Source organism: Clinocottus analis, unplaced genomic scaffold (assembly GCF_023055335.1).
Source record: "Clinocottus analis isolate CAN_PGR_092001 unplaced genomic scaffold, fCliAna1.0.p SCAF_7, whole genome shotgun sequence".
Taxonomy (NCBI): Eukaryota; Metazoa; Chordata; class Actinopteri; order Perciformes; family Cottidae; genus Clinocottus; species Clinocottus analis.
The window spans coordinates 9,078,491-9,099,531 of NW_027176229.1; the positions used below are offsets into that span (position 1 = coordinate 9,078,491).

The 21,041-nt window shown below is 39.2% G+C and overlaps 1 protein-coding gene across 1 annotated transcript in view; it reads right to left on the reverse strand.

The window, feature by feature from the left end:
- galnt9 (polypeptide N-acetylgalactosaminyltransferase 9) overlaps window positions 1-21,041 on the reverse strand; it is a 71,139-nt gene that overhangs the window by 3,995 nt on the left and 46,103 nt on the right. The window contains exons 7-9 of the mRNA XM_068566387.1: window positions 7,600-7,785; window positions 5,743-5,880; window positions 3,265-3,360 (exon numbers count right to left, since the gene is read on the reverse strand). Of these exons, the coding sequence (XP_068422488.1) occupies window positions 3,265-3,360; window positions 5,743-5,880; window positions 7,600-7,785 (420 nt within the window). The remainder of the gene's footprint in view (window positions 1-3,264; window positions 3,361-5,742; window positions 5,881-7,599; window positions 7,786-21,041) is intronic.

Sequence of the window (21,041 nt, forward strand, 5' to 3'; positions counted from 1 at the left end):
GGCGCACATGATGATCAATTGTGGTATGATGTGATCTATTAGCTATGAGCAAGGGCATTATGAGACAATGGGCCCCTGGTCAAAGACATGCAAAAGACCTCATATTTCACCGCTTTTATGATGTTTTTGCCTCTTTCTTATCCTTTTGCGTGTCTTTGTAGTTTTTACTAATATCTCTGTGGTTTTTGGTCACTTTGTGATTATTTTGTCTCTTTGTAGTCAGTTATTGGACTGACACTTGGGGGTCCCTGAGCCTTTGCCAAGCAGGCCAGTTCAGTAATTCATCCATGCCCATAAAACCAGTGATGTGACCTGCAGGGAGTGTATTTATTAATCCCCACTTTGTCTGATCTATTAGCCACCTCTCCCAGTCTTTTGATGTATGCTCCACATACAATACTAATCAATATGTACCTTGAATATTAATAGCCAAAGGCAAGAGCTCCACTCAAACAGAAAATCTATGGTAAAAGATACATGACTTACTTTAACAGACTGCTACTACAACTGCTGTGTTTCTGTGTGTGTGTGTGTGTGTGTGTGTGTGTGTGTGTGTGTGTGTGTGTGTGTGTGTGTGTGTGTGTGTATGTGTGTGTGTATGAGAGAGAGAGAGAAGTGCAGGCTTTGTAGCCCCTCCACCATGCATTCATTGCATTACATTATCAGACAAAGGTGAGGCATTGTCCATGATTTAGATTTCCACTGGGAGAGCCGACAGAGAGAGACTCACAATGAAGAATTATTAAATTATATTTTTTTCCTAAGTAAACGGAGCAACAGTAAAAAGGAATGCGTCCCACCAAATGCTATTCTGCCTCGCTCATACTAATGTTGGTCATCACTATAATCTAATGATACAAAGACACAAAATTCATCTCTGTTTGTTTATTTCCCCCCGGGGATCAGGAATAAAAAAAGTCAGTTAAGCTTTACATTACAGGACCTTACTGAGCTCTCTGTAGAGGAAAAGAGGAGAGGCGCGTGAGCTGCTGGCCTCCTTATAATACCTCCTGCCATGACAGATAATGAGCATATCACTCACCAGCAAGAGAAGCAGTTTGGAAAGGTGGGAAATGTAGGAAATATGCATGAATATTATTTGCATGGTTTGTCTTTAGGAATAGCTTTTGTTTCTGAGCACAACAACAGGACAACAGCGTCCCACCCCCAGTGTCATTTGTCCTGGTATCTAGTAAAGGTCATACTGAGCACACATTCTTTTTTTCTGCAGCATCTGCCTGCATATTCATAGCTACATGCAATCCCACCTGGGAGTGGCCCAGTATTTTATACTGAGCGGCTCAGATAGAGCTGTTGGTGATGCCTTGCACTCTGTATCACAACAATGTTATGTTTTTTAAATCAATAGTGACATCATACAGTGTTATTAAAAACACATTTTGACTAATCACAAACCAGTGTGAAGAATTGGTTCATTGTAATATTTTACTCCCACAAGCCTCATCCTCTGATTATTTTACTATTAAACAAAAAAATACAAATGTCAAGGAAGTCTATCCTCCTACACATAGTGTGTAATTTGGACTTCACATCCTCTGTTTCAAAGCAATATGTCAATAGAGTCACTTCCTGTTAGCTGTTGTGAAAGGATAAGTTGTTTTTATTGAATTTATGAACTCTTACATTTTGAATTCCTTTTTTATTGTATTAAATCATAGAAGTTATGAATATACAATATCTACCAATATCTAAATAATCTTAACAGTAATATAGGTGAGACAAAGCATGGAGTCTCTTAGTTAATGGTAGCATAACATGTTTTAGTATTTCGCACGCAGTCCCAGCACAAGCTGAAGGGATAACATATCTCATCTGGCAAAGGTAAAGCCTCGGGATCCCCCAGGAGGAGCTGGAATATGTTGCTGGGAGAGGGACATCTGGAAAACCCTCCTAAGCCTGCTGCCGTTGCAACCCGGGCCCCAGATAATCGGAAGAAATTGGATGGTTAAGGCAGCCAGATTTCTTTTCTTTTTACTTGGACCCCAAAGCCATCCATAAGTGCACTTCATCTTCCACACTATGTTCAGGTTTTATGAATGAAATTCAATCCAGATCTGCAGAATGTGCAAATGCATATGCATTGCAGCTTTTATTGAAACATTTCATATCCAATATATCGCTCTTGTATTTATTTTTTACATATATATATATATATATATATATATATATGTATATATAAATAATGGGTGGACGGTTTACTGGCAGTCTCTTCATATACAGTATATAGTCACCTTCAGTCCAAACAGTATGCTGCACATCGTATGCAGTCTGAGACTGGAGTTGGCGTTGAGAGGCAAACTGATTTTTTTCAGGAGCAAGTTAACTGGCTATTTTACTGCAAAAAAAAAGCTCAATTGAAAGGCGATAACTGATGGGTTCCAAGATTGCATTTCGGGCAACACTCTCTCCACGCTGCTGGTTTACCTGCATTCAATCCTAGCCTGCTCACATGTGTTGGGTTCCCATTAACTGTGACGGTATTCACTCTTTTAACTATCTTTCCATGCATGAGCAACCCTGCTATGTACATTTGGTAGTTTATTTCTTTTTTTAACAAGCATTTACTGTATTTCTAATGTATTGTTACCACTTTACTGGTGATTTGGGAGATACTGTCTGCCCTCAGTGTGTCTTGAGCGTGTCCTAGCTGTTCATTTGAAAGCTTCAATGGGGAGGTGTAGAAGTCCATAGATCTGTATAATAATAATAATAATAATAATAATAATAATAATAATAATAATAATAATAATAATAATAATAATAATAATAATAATGCATTTCAATTTTTAATTCATATGGCATTTTCTGTGGTACTCCTCGACACTTGATAAGTAGTCAGGCAATAGTGCTGTTGCTACTAACTTAAACAAAAAAAATACTTTTAGTTCTATGGAACGTGAAGAGGAGAGTAATTACACCACATCATCCTGAGCAGAGTCCTCAATGGTTAAAATACAGAATGATTTATACATTTAAGAATGAGTGTTTACATTTTCCAGGAGGACAAGACAAGGAAACCAAATATAAAAGTCTATTCAATACATGGACTGACTGATCCGATGTGAGGTCCTGGGACAGGGATGTCATATGTGTACAGATTGTAAAGCCCTCAGAGGCAAATTTTAAATTTGTCAATCTGGGCAATACAAAATGAACTGAATTGAATAGACTGACAACTTAATGTATAGCTGCTTAATGAAAACAACAGTGAACATGGACACACAAACAGTTTCTGACTCTGACCTGCGAGGACATGCCATGGCATGGGTAGAGGATGGCTTTGTCATCGTCCTCAGAGCCCTGGTCCAGGCAGTAGCCGCTAGCTTTGCTGTTCCTCACCTAAAAGACAACACAGAAGGTCCAGGTAGTATATGAATGAAGTTAGGAAGACACATGAGAAAAGGTAATTGTCCGTTGATAGGAGGTAAATAAAGTTTAGTATAGAAGAACAGTTTGACATGTTGGCAAATCTGCATAGTTGTCTTTCTGACAACATTATTCTAATTTTCACATAATATATATATCTCGGTGTAAAAACAATGTGACATCGCTTTAAAAGTTATGGGAGGGGGTGTTCCTCCCATTATAAAAAGTAATTTCCTTAGCATGACGTGTGTTTTACATGAGCGGTTACATTAATACATTCTGTGATAGATAAGAAATAACGGCATATTAGAAGTGCAGGGAAGCGAATCTGGGGAACCGGGATAACAAAACAGAGTAAATAAACAGGGGAGGTAATCAGGGGCAGGTGAGTAATTGAGGGCAGTTCTGAATAATTAAAGCTTGCTCAGTTTTTCTAAGCACACTGACAGCTGAAAAGTATGCGTAACTTCAAACTAACTTTGACAGCTTCTTCAGTGCAATGCAGAACCTTTCATTGACTCATAATCTTCTACAAGAGACTGTCACACCGTAAACATGTTCAATACACAGAAGAAGCTGGGTAGTTCAGGTATTACTACTCCTATGTCATTTGATGCTAAGAAAAAAAAAGCCATCAAGACCGGGCAAAGAATCACCCCATTTCTTTCATGTATGGATTATAATTCATAATCCTTCATGCATCAAATAGTGATTTAAAGGACATCAGAAAATAAAACGCCGCACCCTACCTTGTCTAATTCATTTAAAATCCAACTTGGAATGCAGTGTAGTGTTTATTTTCCACTCCTCTGCATATACGAGTAGAATACATGAACTGTGTAGCTTCTATAGTTGAACATGTTTAAGGTTCAGTCTGGATGGCTTTATAGTTTTCGCCTCTTTTTTTCTTTGTCTAATTGCTGTTGATGTGTTATGTTGTCCAACTGTGTATGTAGCGTCTGATGCAAGGTGTGCTGTATTTGGAAAACTAATAGAAGTCAGAGGCCTCTGGACATTAGGTGAGAATGTTACATTAACATGGTGTTGGAGATAACAAGCCTACTGGCTGCTGTAGTTACATTAGCCACAAAATTGAATCTGAAAGCAAACCAATTGCCAATTATTATTTTTTTCACAAGAATCCTTCACAAGAATTCTTATGACCATGTTACACTGCCTCTTGTCTATTAGATCTACTGCAGCTTGTTCACACAGTCTTATAGCATCTCAAAGTGATGACCTGGCCATGACAGGATATTAACATGCTGTGACCAATCCCCGTCTGGCTCTTCCTCTCCTCCAGGCTTCCAGGTGGTGGTGTGTGTTGAGCATGAGCTTTGGTTCTGTGTGATTTGAATGCATACAGCTTCATTTCCAGTTTGTGACACATCTATCATGTGCTGTTGTCAGGGAAGGTTCCACTCGGCCGGTCTGGTCAGCGTGCCCGAGCTCGGCACTGATGCTCAGTGACAGATGAGACTCGCTACGGCTGCAGCGGTGTGGCAACACAAGGCTTGTCGACAGATCTGAAATAGTGCCACTTAAGTGGCTGCCGCTCTGAGGAATCCATTAGCTGGGTGCCAGAGCCAAAACAGGCGGCAGGGGGAACAAATTCACATAGTTTTGATGAAGCTACAGGTTAATTTTGATGTATTATGACATTGCATTTGCAGAGCATAGATTTACCACTGTTTTCCATTGTTGAAACTGATATCACCAAAAAATGTGTCTTTCAGCAAACCTCCAAATAGTGTCTGACTCTGGACTGTGTTCAATTCTTCAGCCGGTCATACTCCTGTTTTCTTCTCCCACTGTGCTGAGTACGAAGCCGAGCCCAAAACAATCAAGTTGGAATGGAAAACTAATAAGTGTTTAATTAAAACTAATTCTGAGGAAATTGCATCTAATCCTGCGTGGTGATGCTGCGTTGGTTAGAGCAAGAAGATACCTTTACCTAAGACTGCCTACAATGAATTCAGAAGTATTCTGTTCAATGTGGATGCTTTGAGCCATGCTTGCTGTGGATGCTTTGAGCCATGCTTCTTTATAAGCGCATAAAAGTTTGTGTTTGACGACCACTTTTTTGGAAATATTTTTTTCAACATATTATATATCAACATTAAATGTTTAGGAAGAAAAAAATACACAAAAGTCACAGAACAAATCCTTACAGCTCATAAATTAATTCATTCCTAGCAACAGATTTTCTGTATTTATGATCTGTGGAATCAAATTTGTTAGTCTTAGTGTATGCTCCTCTTCAAATCCCAGCTCTCTAATAAATAACAGAGGAGGATGATATAGCAAAACTAAGATGCAGAGTATTTCAAATAATCCTGTTAGCAAGTATCTCACCTCGCCGTATGTGATGGTGTTGTTGTAGATCCGCATCTCTGGGTAGACGTGTTCAAGGTACCAGCGAAAACTCCGACATTGCAACCTCTTCCTTAAGGCCAAGCGCTCTGAGACATCCCCGAAATCAACCCCAGGGTTCTGTCAACAAATGGTACAAAACAAAAAGAAAGAAAAGCTCTTAGCCAGCAGGCACTTTACTTAAGAACCAAGTGAGAATACTAGCTGCGGGAGAAATTAAAGATGCAAGAGTGCTGAGGTGCCGAGAGGACGCAACAAGCATTTAGTTAAGAGATGGATGTATGTGCCTGTCATGTGGGACCTTTATTGTTCTTTCATTAGACATGATCTGTGCTGAGCAAATTCTAATCAGCTGCTTAATTATGAGCCCTCACGGCCCTGCCTGCCTTATGGAGGTAGCTTCCTTGATTGATTAGGGGAAAGCCTAATAGCTGCACTGCCTGGCATAAAGGCCTGATCCTGATACGCGCACGCGCACACACACGCACACACACACACACACACACACACACACACACACACACACACACACACACACACACACACACACACACACACACACACACAGCATTATGTGTATGTATGGTGCATGACTTAAATGTGCATGGATATGCAAATACATATTGCTCTCACACACACACGCACGCACACACACACACACACACATACACACACACACACACACGCACACACGCACACACACACACACACACACACACACACACACACACACACACACGCACACACAGAGTTTCCAGGCACATTAGTCGCATCAGTTTCCCTTCGCTGTAGGAATCCACAGCCAGCTGTTGAACTTACTTTTAGCATCTGTTAATAATTCATTCTAGTTGGAAATGTCCACTTTTTTGTACAATAAAGTGACACTAACAAACGCATTCAATTTCAGTCATATGTTGTTTGGTATTTGGATTTGGGGCTGGCCGCTGTGGTGAATCATAAAGCCTTCTGCTCTCAACAGGTACCTCAGACAATAACAGGAATCTGGGATTGTGTGCATGGTAGGGTTGGGAGGGAGGGGGGTCGATAGAATAATCGTAGCGTTAGGTCTTTGTACTGTACACAAAAGAACTCTGCGCCACAGGACAGCTCAGGTAATAATGTGCCATGCCACTGTGTTTGTAATTACACTGGAGAAGGGATGTGGCCTGATTGGCTAGTTTGTTAAATCCCCCCCCTCCCCTCACTATGTCCTCCATGCTGCACTCAACAGTTTCATTTCCCCAGCTGGTACTTCCTGCCTGCATTTAGTGAGTTCTCATGTAATGATGTTTGTGCCAGATTTCTAGACGTCATGCAGGCATCCGCTGCGTTTCAGACCTGTATGTGACTGCTACACAGACAGTTATAGTTTGGTTATAAACAGCAGTGCGGTTGTTTTTGACAGCGCTAAAAGGCTTTAATTGACGTCCTTCACTGACAAATCATCTCATGCATGCCTAAAGAGGCAATCAGGATTCAATATTAAACTCTTTATTAATAAAAGTAGCTGTATATGAATTTGCAGGACATCTCAAAGACCCTTGAAAGCAATTAAACTAAACCGATGTGTATGAAAATAGACTGATTAGACATGAGGCTCATCTCTTTCACTTGGTGCTCTTCTCACATGGTTTTAGAGTGAGACCCCACTGCTTCCTCATTCTGGCTTTCCTCTGCTGCCAGTATGAAGGTCAAATGGGATGAAATCTGAATTTTGAATTTCTATTGACTAGCGTCTCGGGAGACCGAGGCATGTGTGAATGAGCAAGTGAGAAAAGAGGGAGCAAAGGGAGCTCAAGGTTTAAGAGAGTGAGTGATCTTAGATGGAGAAAAACTTACGTTCATGGGGATGTTCCAAGCCATGTAGACGTGGGATTTGTATTCATCCATCCATACCTCCGCGGCCCTCAGGGCATTGCGCTTAGCGTAGTAATCTATGTCATTGTTGTAGGGCTTCTTGGTGCGCTCGATGTGAGCCACTCTGGCACATGGCAGGACTTCCATACTCCCTCCACACTGCCACACCTGGACAGCAGCAGAAAAAAATACTTCATGTTTCAATTATATGTGGATTAGCACTAGAAAACTTTAGTTTCAAATACATATTAACATGGTGGAAATGGAAGATGCATTATTTCAACAGTCTCGGAGCAGTGTTGTCACCAGAAGTGTCACTACTACTTAATTTAAACTTAACCTCACAACGTTAAAAGAACACTTGGACTCAGGACTGACGACTTGTTCTCTTGGACTCTAGCTTCTTTACTCAAAATGGACCTTCCTCAATCCCAAATATGAAAAAGGATGCCACTGAAATGTCTTACTTTTCTTGCTTATTAGGCAGTCATCCTTATGTGAGCAAGAAACAAACTTATGAGGCCTTAGAACAGTTTTCCCCAAACATCTTTTCTTAAAAAGGACAACTTACCAAGAAACACACCATAATATCTGTCAGTTTGGGGCTTAAAGGATGGTAATTCTGGTTCATTACAAATTGGTTCTTACGTTCATAGTTTTGGCCATTATTCCCATCGGTCATGGTAACATTGTACCGACGTAGTGAGATCATGGAACACAACAACGGTGCTACAGCTGTTACTCACAAGCTGTTAGAAAGTCTGATGAATTGCAAACAAGCCAACAGTTTAGCTAGAGTAGATACAGCCGTGCACTGGGTGTGTGCAGCCACACATACAACAAGTGCTGAAGGTCAATATTGACTCCAGAGTTTGATCTGTGAACAGTGATGGATGTTTTTGGCCTTTTTTAAACAACCTCATCACATTTCAAGATCTTAGCAATTTACTCAGTGAGTACATCTAAGTATTACTAATGTGAAGCGTGTTTAAAACCACAAAAATGCAAACAATATAAGGCTGTTCAACCGAAGTATTCATAGAAACTTGAATGCCTCTTTACAGCACAACTCCCCTCTCCTTTGTCCATCTGCATGGTTTCATTGATCGATGCAAAATTAAGTCACATTTGAAATACATGGTATAAAAATATAAAATAAATACATCTTGCTTTAGATCGCAGTTAAATAAGATTTACATTTTGACCACTCATTATTGTGGCTCTGACGCTGAAGCCCAGGAGTAAACTGAAGTAAATGCATACATTTTTGTATCTTGCCACTTTTCAGACTAAATTTAAATACAAGGACAAAAGGTAAAATATGCATCTTCATTAATGCGTCAGCTGCATCTGGTTCATAAATGGATTTGCTGTAGTCATCTGCTTTTTCATGCAGCCTTCTAATTAACATATAGGATGTATGCATGGACACATAGAAATCTGCTACTAAATATTCCATTGAATGCACAAAAATTGGGAGTGCAGCATGCACAACAAGCACTACATGAATGGGAAATAACAATAAAAAAGCATTATTTACAGCAACATTCTACATCATTTTTCACTTTTAGTGAGCTAGTATTTATTTTAACATGACACACATGTGCTTGATGCTGAAGGTGTTTCTGTCCCCTATTGTCTGCTGAAGCTAGTAAAACAGGATGTGATAACAGGATTGTGACCTGATGGTCCATAAGAGTCATCAGAGAGTTGCCTACGACAACCAGAAAACCCCGATACCACGAGTGCTCTGTGTACGGCATAAGGACATAGTGATGTATAAAAACAGAGGTTATTTATTTTTCATCTTGAAATGCTATTATATTATTATATCTATTACAGAAAAAAAGGATCACAGATTTAGAGATTATGTCGTGTGTCAGTCACATAGCTGTCAAATTTGTATTTCTCGCAGCAAAAATCTACAATTTAAAAGCTCTCTACGAAATAATACGCTTCAATGACATGCTGTGTGCAAATCTGCAAAACTATGCCATGCTGTGGGAAAGTGGCTCAGCAGTTACACACTCGCGCAGCGCCCTCAGAATGCCACGGCATATGGTAATGTCCTTCTAGCTGTACAAACCGCAGAGCCACCACCACCACCCACAGTATCCTAATGATGATCACCACGATGCGTACCAGATGTTCTGTACCATTAACATCTCTCTGAACCCAAAATGACACCCCCTGCTTGGTCCTAAAGGAGACTACCGCTGCAAAACAATTTTCTTCTATTAAATCCATTGCACGGGCGAAGACTGTGTTTAGCTGCTCATGTATATTAATGTCATGCAAGTAAAGAATGCTTCTTCTGCTTTGGAGCATGTTCACAATAATCATGTTGGAGTGATTTATTCAGATTATTCTCATATAGTTTGATTCTCTTGGCCAGACTACAACAGTATGGTTGAAATTAGAGCAACACATCACAACCTCAGGTGTAAGCATTCTCAACCTCTTCCTTCTATGTTGTTGCTCTGTGACGAGTGAGTACCAACGGCTGAACATGACGCCGACATGCGAAATCTCTTAAAATGATTAATCTGGTTTATCTTTAAGAAACTAATGTCAATGACTTTTTAAAACAAGTCATATAACATACACTTACAGTTCCTATGAGGAGTTTGTAAATGGTTATAAAACACACAATATGGTTATAAAGCACACAAATAAAGATGCCTCTATGACCTCCAAAAGCAAACAAGACCATAAGGAAGTAGATTGTCTATTTCTACATAGTTATTCTGCCATGCCGGATGGACGCATATCTGGCTTCAGGGCTCCACCAAACCCAAAACAAGATAAAAGTTCCTTGTTGTAATGTTAAACTTGAAAAGAAAAACTGCTAAATACGTTCCTTAAACAGCTGGGTACTCTACTGGGTACTGAGGACTATTTTCAGTTGTGGATTCAAATCTATTTGGTGAGTTCTTTTTTTGGCAGAAGAAATCGTACTTCTATGTGGGACTGCCTCACATAAACCTCTCTCATGTTTATAGCAATGAAGGAACATGTCACCCAGGAACAATGTCCATCGTTCAGGGTTATTAAGAAGCTATTTCTTTGTAATTCCCCAATTGAAAAGGTCTTTTTGAATAAATTTCTTATTAAGGTAACTATTAAGTAATCAGTTTTTTCCTTTATCGTGTTAAGATAACAGAAAATGTCCACATTTATTAGAAATAAGAAGAGGTCCCCAGGTAAGACTAATCACTTGCAAAATAGGGCTTTAGATATCCATCTAGCTCTATTACTGCAGTGTTGAAATCAGCTGAAGAAAAGACAGCAAAAAGCCAAAGAAAATCACTCGAGTAAGATCCAGTGGGCGGGCAAGATGTCTGACTCATATGGCCAAGTGGGCTGCGTTCTTGTAAATGAGACGCTATCCAACATTTAACCAAGTTCCACTTCCCATAATTTACATGTCTCTGTAATGCTTAAGGGTGTATAAACGTGTTTAATTGAAAATTAATAAAGGCATCCACCCTGTGTTATTCTCTCGTACCCTGAAGCTCTTAATTACCCCGGCTGTATTACTTGTGGAGTTCACCGGGATGACCTGAGCTTAAACACCTCTATTAATGGGCTGACCCCTCATCTTGACTGCCAATGATCCACAGTGACCCTGGCCTAAAAAATCCATTTGTACTTTGGAGTAGGCTTTACCTGCTTTGCTGCTGCCCATGACAAGTGCTGCCTTCCCACAATAGTCTTTATGGATGGTGCATTTATGTGGGTGGAAGTGCAACACCAATTCAATGGTAAGTCTTTAGTCCTTGGAGATTCGCCCCAGCACCTTTTGTATCATAGTGAGCTGTGTGTAATGTTGTCTTTTCTATGGTTTCCTTCTTCAGGTTTACTGTTTAATCAATAGGGTTGCAATGTACTGAATGTGTGTGAAATAAATATATTTGTGTTCAGTGCTTGTGCACTAATGGATAATTGAAAATGTGTATATGTGTAACTGCAGTTAGCAGCTTGCACTTGCACTAAAACAAATTGAAGATCAATATTTTCTCCACCACTATTTCCAGAAGGTTACAAACCTAATAGCTAACTAGGCTTGTAAAACAGGCTTCAGTTTCTTTGCATCACATTATGCTTCTGTCATTGGACATAAGCAACACACAGTGTTTTCTCAGTAATAAGGATTATTTGCCTTTTTTTCTTTCACATGGCTGGAGTTCACTGCGCATCTTTACCACTGTACCTCGAGACAGCTGATAATAATACTGTGTGACTGTAATCATCTCAATAAGCATAATGCATTCATTTTGATTATATATTACAGCATGGTGCATGACAAATTACATGCTCAGTAAATTACAAAAAAACATTTAATATGATATCCAACGTAGCAAAACCCTTTATTATCTGCCAATTCTGGTAGCTAGGTGTTTATAGACCCAGAAACGTTTAGGGAAGAAAAAGAAGATTTATTCCCAGTTTCCCAGTGCTGGAAAAAAAGATACCTTTACTGAATAAATTGAGCTGCTGTAGCTTTGTACATACATACTAAACTGTACTATCCATAAACAAACTCTCGGGTGTACCTGGTTAGTTATCACTCAGTATAATTAGAGTGATGGATTATATGTTGGTGCAGTGTGACAGTAACAAAAACATTTCAAACAAGAAGCTTTTTTGGACCTCACATGTATAACTTGCCTGACACCACATCAAATATGACAGTAACAGGGTTGAATGTATTTGTGCTCCTCCATGTTGGAAATATTCAAGATTGTGACTTTCATTTGACAGTTACTCACCTCAACATCAGTGCACTGCAGTGTTTGGCTTTATTGCTAAGTGACAAGGTGACATGAGCATAGCCCTTCCACTGTCACTTAGGAAGATTATGTCTATTTCTAGTTATTGTTAATGCTTATTATTGCCACTGGGTCAGATTCTGGGTAAAATCAGAGGAAATCTAGCAGGTTCACCAGAAACTCCTCCAGCTCAGACTGCAGCAGGGCCTCCAGCGCAACCTGCCTGCAGTCGGAAGCTCCAGCTAGAGGAGGAGAGCTCCATACCCAGCAGCATCTCCTCTTCCAGCCAGGAGCAGCTCCTAGCAGGGAGCCAACACCAAAATTACGCTGCTGGAGACCCAGGCCGAATTGCTGGTCCTGTTGGAAGGAAGAGAGGCATAGAAGACCAAGAACAAAGGCTGGATGGGGCAGACAGTCAGACCCTGCTGCAGTTAAAGGAGAGGTTTTGTAAAGGGACTCTAGTGCTCTGAAATACTACCACTATACAGGGCTGCACAAATCAACACAAAAAGAAAGTGTAGTAGCTGTAAGAAAATAATCTGAGTTGGGGGACAGTTTGGGAGATGGTAAGTACATTCCTTCCTTGATTTAACAACAAACAACCCGGTACAAGACATCTGCAGCGAGCCAGCTCTGCCTTTGAGGATCATCCGAGCTGATGTGATCTTTTTCAACTTGTGAGAGAATCACAGATCCAATGATTTAAAGGAAATACAAGACAGCAGATTTCTGGCACCAATAGTGTGAGTTGCATTCCAGGACTGCTCATGACACTATCCTGCAGCCGGTATCTTCAAAACCAGGGCTTCAAAGCATGAGCAAAACAAATAAGTGTTTGTGTGATATGTTTTTCTCTTGAGATAATAGACACAGTATGGAGGCATGTGCTTTTGTGTTCACACTGCGAAACATTAATGACAAGCTGAGATCACCTCTGCTAATGAATGACATAACACTTTTTGATTGATAGCACTAACAATGTGCTATCAATCTGGCTAAATGATTGTAGTCTTTCTATACCAGGGGTGTCAAACATATCAGTCCAGTCCGGCATTTATATATATATATATATATATATATATATATATATATATATATATATATATATATATATATATATATATATATATTAGATCAAAATTAGCAGAGCTGGGATATAAACCTCAACCTCTAATCCTTTACTTGTAAGAAGGACATGTAAATCATTGTTTCACAATCACAATTGATGTGAGCATTGATATTATCGTGTTGGGAGTCGTTAAAAAAAGGACCACGTCATGAAAGTGCCGTCACAAACGCGTCACAAAGCGAGAGCATCTGCAGAGGAGAGCCCAGGCAGATAAACAGAGGGCTGATGTCTGAATTTTTGGTCTTTCTGTTTCTCGTTAGTTGTTGACAGACCTTAACATAGGGTTTATCGTCCAAAAACCTTCGCCATTGATTTAAACATAGAGAAATATTGTCGTTATTTATGCGTTATTATGCTGTGATTTTACTGGTCCGGCCCACTTGAGATCAAAATGAGCAGCATGTGACCTCTACACTAAAATGAGTTTGACACCCCTGTTCTATACTGAGCCAACTGGGTATCTGCTGCTCCACTCACTTACAAATAATATTGGAATTAGCATACAAATCAGCATAGAATAAGAATCTCTAGCCACTTTGAAACCCATTGAATACAAATGTGGAACAAAATCAATATGATGCTATTGTACTGAGGAAACAGAGCTTGAAAAGAGTGAAGCTATGCTGCAGTTACAGTTTTTTTCCATTAAATAATCTAACATTGTGTAAATATAATGAAATTTAAATACAAAAAAAGATTGTTTTATTCTTTTACCTCTTAAGACAGCCCACACACAGGACCTCAGGACTGCATTTTGCATAAGTCCATTTGGCACTGACCCTTCATAAAATTGCAGCCTGCATCATTAAGAGAAAGCACTTAACACAGAGCACTTTGATGTAGTGGTAATGTAATTGCTAATTTAATTTAATTGTCTCTGTACATGCAGTTAGTTAATTGCAGCTGGTCCATTTGCGTGATAAGCCTCATAGGGCTACGGAAAAACATCAGACATAAAAAGCATGAAAGCTATTAACAGCAGTAAACAGGTTTCCATCAGCGCCATTACACAATATAATCAATAAACTGGGAAAATGCAGCACGTAGAGGCTTATAACAGGCATTCAGGAAGGCATTAATGGCAAAACTATTTCCACATGTGGGTGAAAAAAGCCACTGGAACAGAATTTACTCCATTATGGGCCATGAAAACTCTCCATTGGAACTGGATAATATTCCAAACAGTAAAAATGGCACATCATCAGTGCGTCATTGGAATCAGTCAAGGATTGAACTGACCTGTCCATATTTTTAAATAATAATCTATACATTGGCTCACCTGGTGAATCACCATGTGTGTGTGTGAATGTTGGATTGTTGGTTTTGGTCACAGAAGTAGTCTGACACTGCCGGCATGATGTCAGAAAGGTATGAATTGAGGAGATTTCTGATGGCGTTTCCTTTACTGGAACTACAAGGATGATTTTACCACTGTGTCCTTTTCTCAGCGAGTGGTCAAAATAGAAAATAGGGCAGAGGAGACGGAGCCACTGTGCAGCTAAGAACCCAGATTGGGATGATGAAAGGGAGTGCTGAGGTCATACAGATTTAATATAATCTTGCAAAATGGCTGACATATTTGACAGACAGACAGGAAAATTACTCTGCAGCAACAAACACAAGTCCCAGGACTGCACAGATTAGTTTAGTTGTGTCCTGCGGTCAACCAGAGTTAATCTCCACTTTTTAAGATACTCTGTGTATCTCTGAAGCAGCTTAATAATTGACGGAAAAGATATACAGGTTTCTAACTTTTAACATAGCGGAGAGAAACATTATGTGGAGGTGTTTTACTGATCTCTGACGGACTGACTATTTCACTGTGCAGTGATTTTTATGGAGACACATGAGACATTGATATTAATGTCTTTGATGGACACATACCAGTATATCTCTGCATCAATCCATTAATTTTACCTATGGCACTACTGACAAACTTGGCCCACTTTACCAACAGTAATCATGCAAAGATGCTTACTATTCAAAAAAGAAAAAAAAAACATACTGAATTAAACTTTACTTAAACTTTTACAATTTAGGAAAATAACAAAACTCTGAATAGTAGCACATCTCTTCTGGGCAGCATTACATTGACTCGTAATCGACCTGTTGGCTTGAAGTTCATTTAAAAAACATTGGGAAAATAAATAACCTTCTCCTGTCATTTCTTTTTCTCAATATGGAGCAGGAGACAATTAGTACTATGCCATAATAGCATTGTCGGCAGGACTCTTAAAATTAGCATTGTATAACTCATCTCTTTACTTTCAAGCAGTTTCATATTTATAATTGCTCTTGGGTAATGAGGTGCCCTGTGATTAAAGGAAACTTTAAACAACTTGCCTTTGTTTCTGTCAATTCAAAAGCATTAATAAAGTCTATGTGAGTGAATACATCTAAATATATATTCCTATTCATTTTGAGGATATTCAACAGGCTCAGTTTGCAGGCAAATGACATTTCAGAACCTCAACGGATAACCTTCTTGCTTTGTGACTGCTGCATTTAAAATTGATTGTGCACATACATTAATCTAGCCGCTCTCAGTCCTGGTGCTTGAGTTCACATCCAAGCTGGTGTTCTATCAGCCATTTAACATAATTCATCTAAAATTACAGGTGTTAAATCAATGGCTGACTAGATGGCAGGGAAACCAGAAGGGCTGTCATAATTGAGGTAGTTAGTAGTAGTAGTAGTAGTAGTAGTAGTAGTAGTAGTAGTAGTAGTAAATCAACTGCAAATATTATCCGATTTAATATTTTAAGTGGATTTTTATTAGAATGTTCGCTAAAACTGTCCGGAGCAGAAAACAATCCTGTTCCAATGATCATGTTTATGGACACTGACTCCGTCAGCTGTTAGAGTGACTGACAGCTGATCAGCTGTGATCAGCTGGCAGTCGGCTGCAGTCATCAGAAACCGACGTCGCTTCACGTGACGCTTCACGTGACGCTTCATGTGACGCTTCACAGAAAAGGACATCTCATGTCTCTTAAAACATATTTTTTCGCGTCTTCTAAATCTGCCTTCTAGCACCCTAAAGCTCATCAATTAAAATATCATACCTCCTTTGTCCAGGAAGTGCAACACTCATGGCAGTTTGTGAAATAGGTGTATAACATGTAATCTATTGGTTTTGTTTACAGAAACAAGAATTGTCTGTATTTTTTATGTCGCTCTGCATTACTTTTTTTTTTCGGGACGACTTTTCATTTAAAACAAACGTTAGGTTTAGGCAACGAAATGAACATTACGTTTAGGCAGCAAACCACATAAGATTAAATTTAGACAACGAAACCACAACCAAAAGACTACAATGCAGGGTTAAACACCGGTGTTGTATGAATTAACAAATGTTACATTATCATTTGTGAGCCTCAGAGATTCTGCTAGGTGTGTTTTTGTTATACCTTGTGATAGAGCTACGCTTGCTGTTTCTCCCTCTTTCCAGTCGTTCTCTACTACCTATCTAATGTAGCTACCAGAGTATCAGAGTACACTGAGACCTCTATGTTTTTTCTTTATGCATTTTTAAACTAATTGTTGACATTCTTTGGAAATCTTCCCCAGTTAATATGTCACACTGGACATAATCATTGCCATGCTAGCTTCCCCCATTCCCTTCCCCTCAAGTCTTATGTAATGAGGAGAGATGTTTCAAAGCGTTGAGAACTGAATGCTTCGTCCTCCATTGAGCGGATATGAGCCGCTCCCCTCGGCCCATCACTTCATTGCATGCCTTATTTTCCCACCCCTCATCCTCATACATCCATAAAGTGGAGGATGTTGAAGGAGATATATTAACTAGATGGATGAAGAGGCCTTTTTAACTGTGCCTGTCTAAAGCTAATTTCATCCAGTTGCTGCCTTCATCTTTGATATGCTTGCACATATGCTGGTACGATCCTCGTCAGATCACTTTAAGATTCAAACTTGCGTCTCAGACATCTAAGAGAAACAATTACATGACCAGATTAACTAATATTCAGATAATGAATGAACCAATCTGTGCTTGTTAAGTGTTACTGTATCTCCTGGTGATGACACTAAGAGAGGCTTGATGCTTTTCTACATCAACTGTACAGAATATCAGAAGGATGTGAAATGCTCAGTTCATTTGAAATAATCTTAATTACCTTGTCAAAATGTGCTTAAATTAAAGTGGGAGTATCTGCAGTCACTCTTGAAAGAGGTTTTTAATGAAGTTTATGATTCACATGGATAATAGGCAAGCTGACAAGGTCTGTCTAATTACTTATCCCTTTGGCCCTGAACACCAAAGCAGCAACGCTCTGATGTATGCTGATGCACAGAAAGCCATGTCATCTTTCCAAAGCCGTTACAGGTTGAGAAGTATGCGACGTGTCACTGTTTAAAGTAAAACTTAAAGTATACTTTGAAAACACACAATCTGTTCAGGCTTAAATTACAGATAAAGCCTGGATCAGCAGGATCTGAAGTAAAAACAAGACAATACAAGTCCTGAATCATCTACGTAACTCACAGTGGATGAATGCAAATCCTACGTTAAAATTCACAACAACACAAAGCATATGCAGAGCTGCTCCACTTTGCCATATGTCGGCTGTAAGTCTCTTCAATTGCTGCAGTAATTCCTCTGAAACAATATTTCATCTTGTATACATAACTTTTACAGCTGCATATATTCCCACTTGTCTCTCCTTCCTTTGACAGATGCAGACTGGAACGTATATTAATGAACCTAGGAGTAAGTAAACCTGAGTCCATTAAGCCCCAACAGATTGATTCAGCCACTAAATAATGCAGGCATTGAAAAAGACAAATGCCCAATCAATATCTAATGCTATTGTTACCTTTTTGCGGGCTGTATTGATGGAGAGCAGATGGTTCCTCCCATATTATAGTTTGACTGTGTTGTGAGAGAATGAATCGTAAAGTCTACATACTGGAAGTTAAGGGAAAAGTAAGACTGAGATCAAACAAGCTCTAGACCAATAATAGAACATTTGAACTACTCTTTAACCAGCAGCCACTACATTTGCTTTTTTTTCATTCTGAGAGTTTAAAAAACATTTAAAAATTAGACCAGACTCAACCACCTAAGCCCTGTAACAAATAATGTACCCACATAAGTTATAAATGTCAATAAAGGATATGTTGCTGCACCATATGTAACTACCAGATTGTTATACAGTCCCTTGTCCACAGGCTCCTACAGCATTCCTCATTATGGCATTCATCCAGCAGTTCTCCACATTTTTCTTCTACATTTGACAAGGTTTGATATCAGATTATTCAGAGATTTGTTCTCATCTTTGGAATGACTCAGTTTATTGGAGAGGGCTCACATATGGTCAGCACCAATGCAATTTGCTGCTTGATAGACACAGGCATTGCAGTGATTTTGAAGGGGCCAGAATGGCCGGTGTCCACAGATGGCTGGGACTTAATGTCCCCTCTTAACGACGTTCCTGCCCTTTTCAAGGTTATTTATTTAGCTGGGAAGGGGATGTAGGAGTTGCACAGGTTTGATCAGATGTTCTAAAAGGGCGCATATCAGAAATGCAAAGGTTCAAGATACAAACTGTATTATCTGAATGGCCCTGTGCACAATACATAAGACAACCCACCAAAGCATGCATACAAACACATGTGGGCAGAGAGAGTGCAGATAGCTTTGCAGTTCCCAAAAGGAACCAGGCTTATCAGGAAGTAAGTTGCTCTGGGCTTTTTATAGCAGCCCCTGATAACTCATTGTAGCCTGCAGATGAGATTAACATTTACTCTATTAGTCCTGGTAGATAAAGGATCAGTATCAAGCCCTGCATTGCTGACATGTTGCTGCATCCTTTCAGAAAGTTGACAGCAAACCACAATGACAACACACCTAACTGTCAGAGTTACTTTCTGAATATCATGGTCCTATATTTGAGATTTATGGGCTTGGCGGACTGAATGAATATGATTTCACCACTAAAATAAACAGCAGTACATCAAATCTCCAGGGTTAGGGTCACTATCTTTGAAAAGAAAAGCCAATGTGTACTAATGGTGTTACTGTATGTGGACCGTTAAGTCTTAATGTAAGGCTGATGTATACTTGATGCAAGGTCTGATAGGAGTCCCGACCTACACAACTACAAGTTCCACACCGTGTACAACAATTCATTAACTTTATGACACAAGCGATGTTGGGAAAGTCTGCATTGTTTTAAACTGAATGTTGGACTATTCAAGCATTACACACCGTTTTACTAGTTGTGCGTTACTAAGCTTTTATTCTCTGCCCTATCCAAATGTCACAGATTGTGTCATAACTGTCCGTTACCGCACTGAAATAGTTGACTTTAGCTTATAATTTGATGGCCTTTTTTCATCATGTGTTCAGTTGTACTCACTTTGTTCACTGAGCTAACAGCATTAGTAGCAGCTCAGCCACAGAGTATAGCTTCAGAGCCTTCACATACAGCCACCACAGGGACAACATGAAAGGTCTACCAACTCACTGCCCACCTCCATTTCCCCAAAACACAACATCAATCGAAGTCCACGCCCAAAATTACAGAGTGTATCAAGGTAGGGAGGAGTAAATTTCAGAATGTGTCTCACTGAAACATTCCTTTTCACAGTGTCAAAACATCATGATTAACTGTAATATGACATTAATGCTTGTATCCCAGATTCACAAGTATGGGAAATATTCAAGTAACATTTTGAACAAACTGTAAATTGTAACGAGGTTATTCGAGTACATTGTGTTGTCACCACACATTTACCAAATCATAACATTTGGAATGTGTCAATTTCCTTTGAATCAACTTTATCTGCAAATCCAGGTGGCTTGTGAGGTTAATCAACTGTTAAACGTGTCCAGTGGGGCAGATCTGACGGCTTCTACCAACTGCTTTGAAGCAGCACCTGTTATTGTGCCAACTGAAATCATCCTTACTGTCTTCACTTAATGTATAATTAGTTTCTAGTCAGCAACATTGCCATCTGAAAAAAAATAGATGGAGTGTGATATTAAAGGAGTGGGTGGCATGAGATGCAGCATACTGTAAAACAGGCTCTTGTTTTTTTTCTGTGGTTGATAATTGATGCATCTTAGCCAACAGCTGATCCATCTTTTAGCTTAAAGTTGATACAGTTAAACAATAATCAATAAGCATTGATTGTGAATAAACAATAGAATCCCCTTAGTCTGTGTTTTTGATTCAGTTCACTCGTCTTCAACTAGATTAAGTGGAAGGTTTTTTGATTCAAAATAAGGTCTGGAGATAACACGAGCTGCAGATATTTCAAGGTTTTGTTCTATAAGACATGAAATATATCAATATGTGAATGTTTATGCTTTAAGGAGTCTTATACAAGCAGTTGCTGACAAGTATGATACTACACATTTTCATCACATCACACATTTACAGTCTCATTTTGAATGCATTTATACTTTAAAAAAACAGAAACGCATGTTTAAGAACATAGCCCTTTAATTTTGGTAATAATATGCCTGAACAGTAGTTACACATAATCTAAAATTTGTC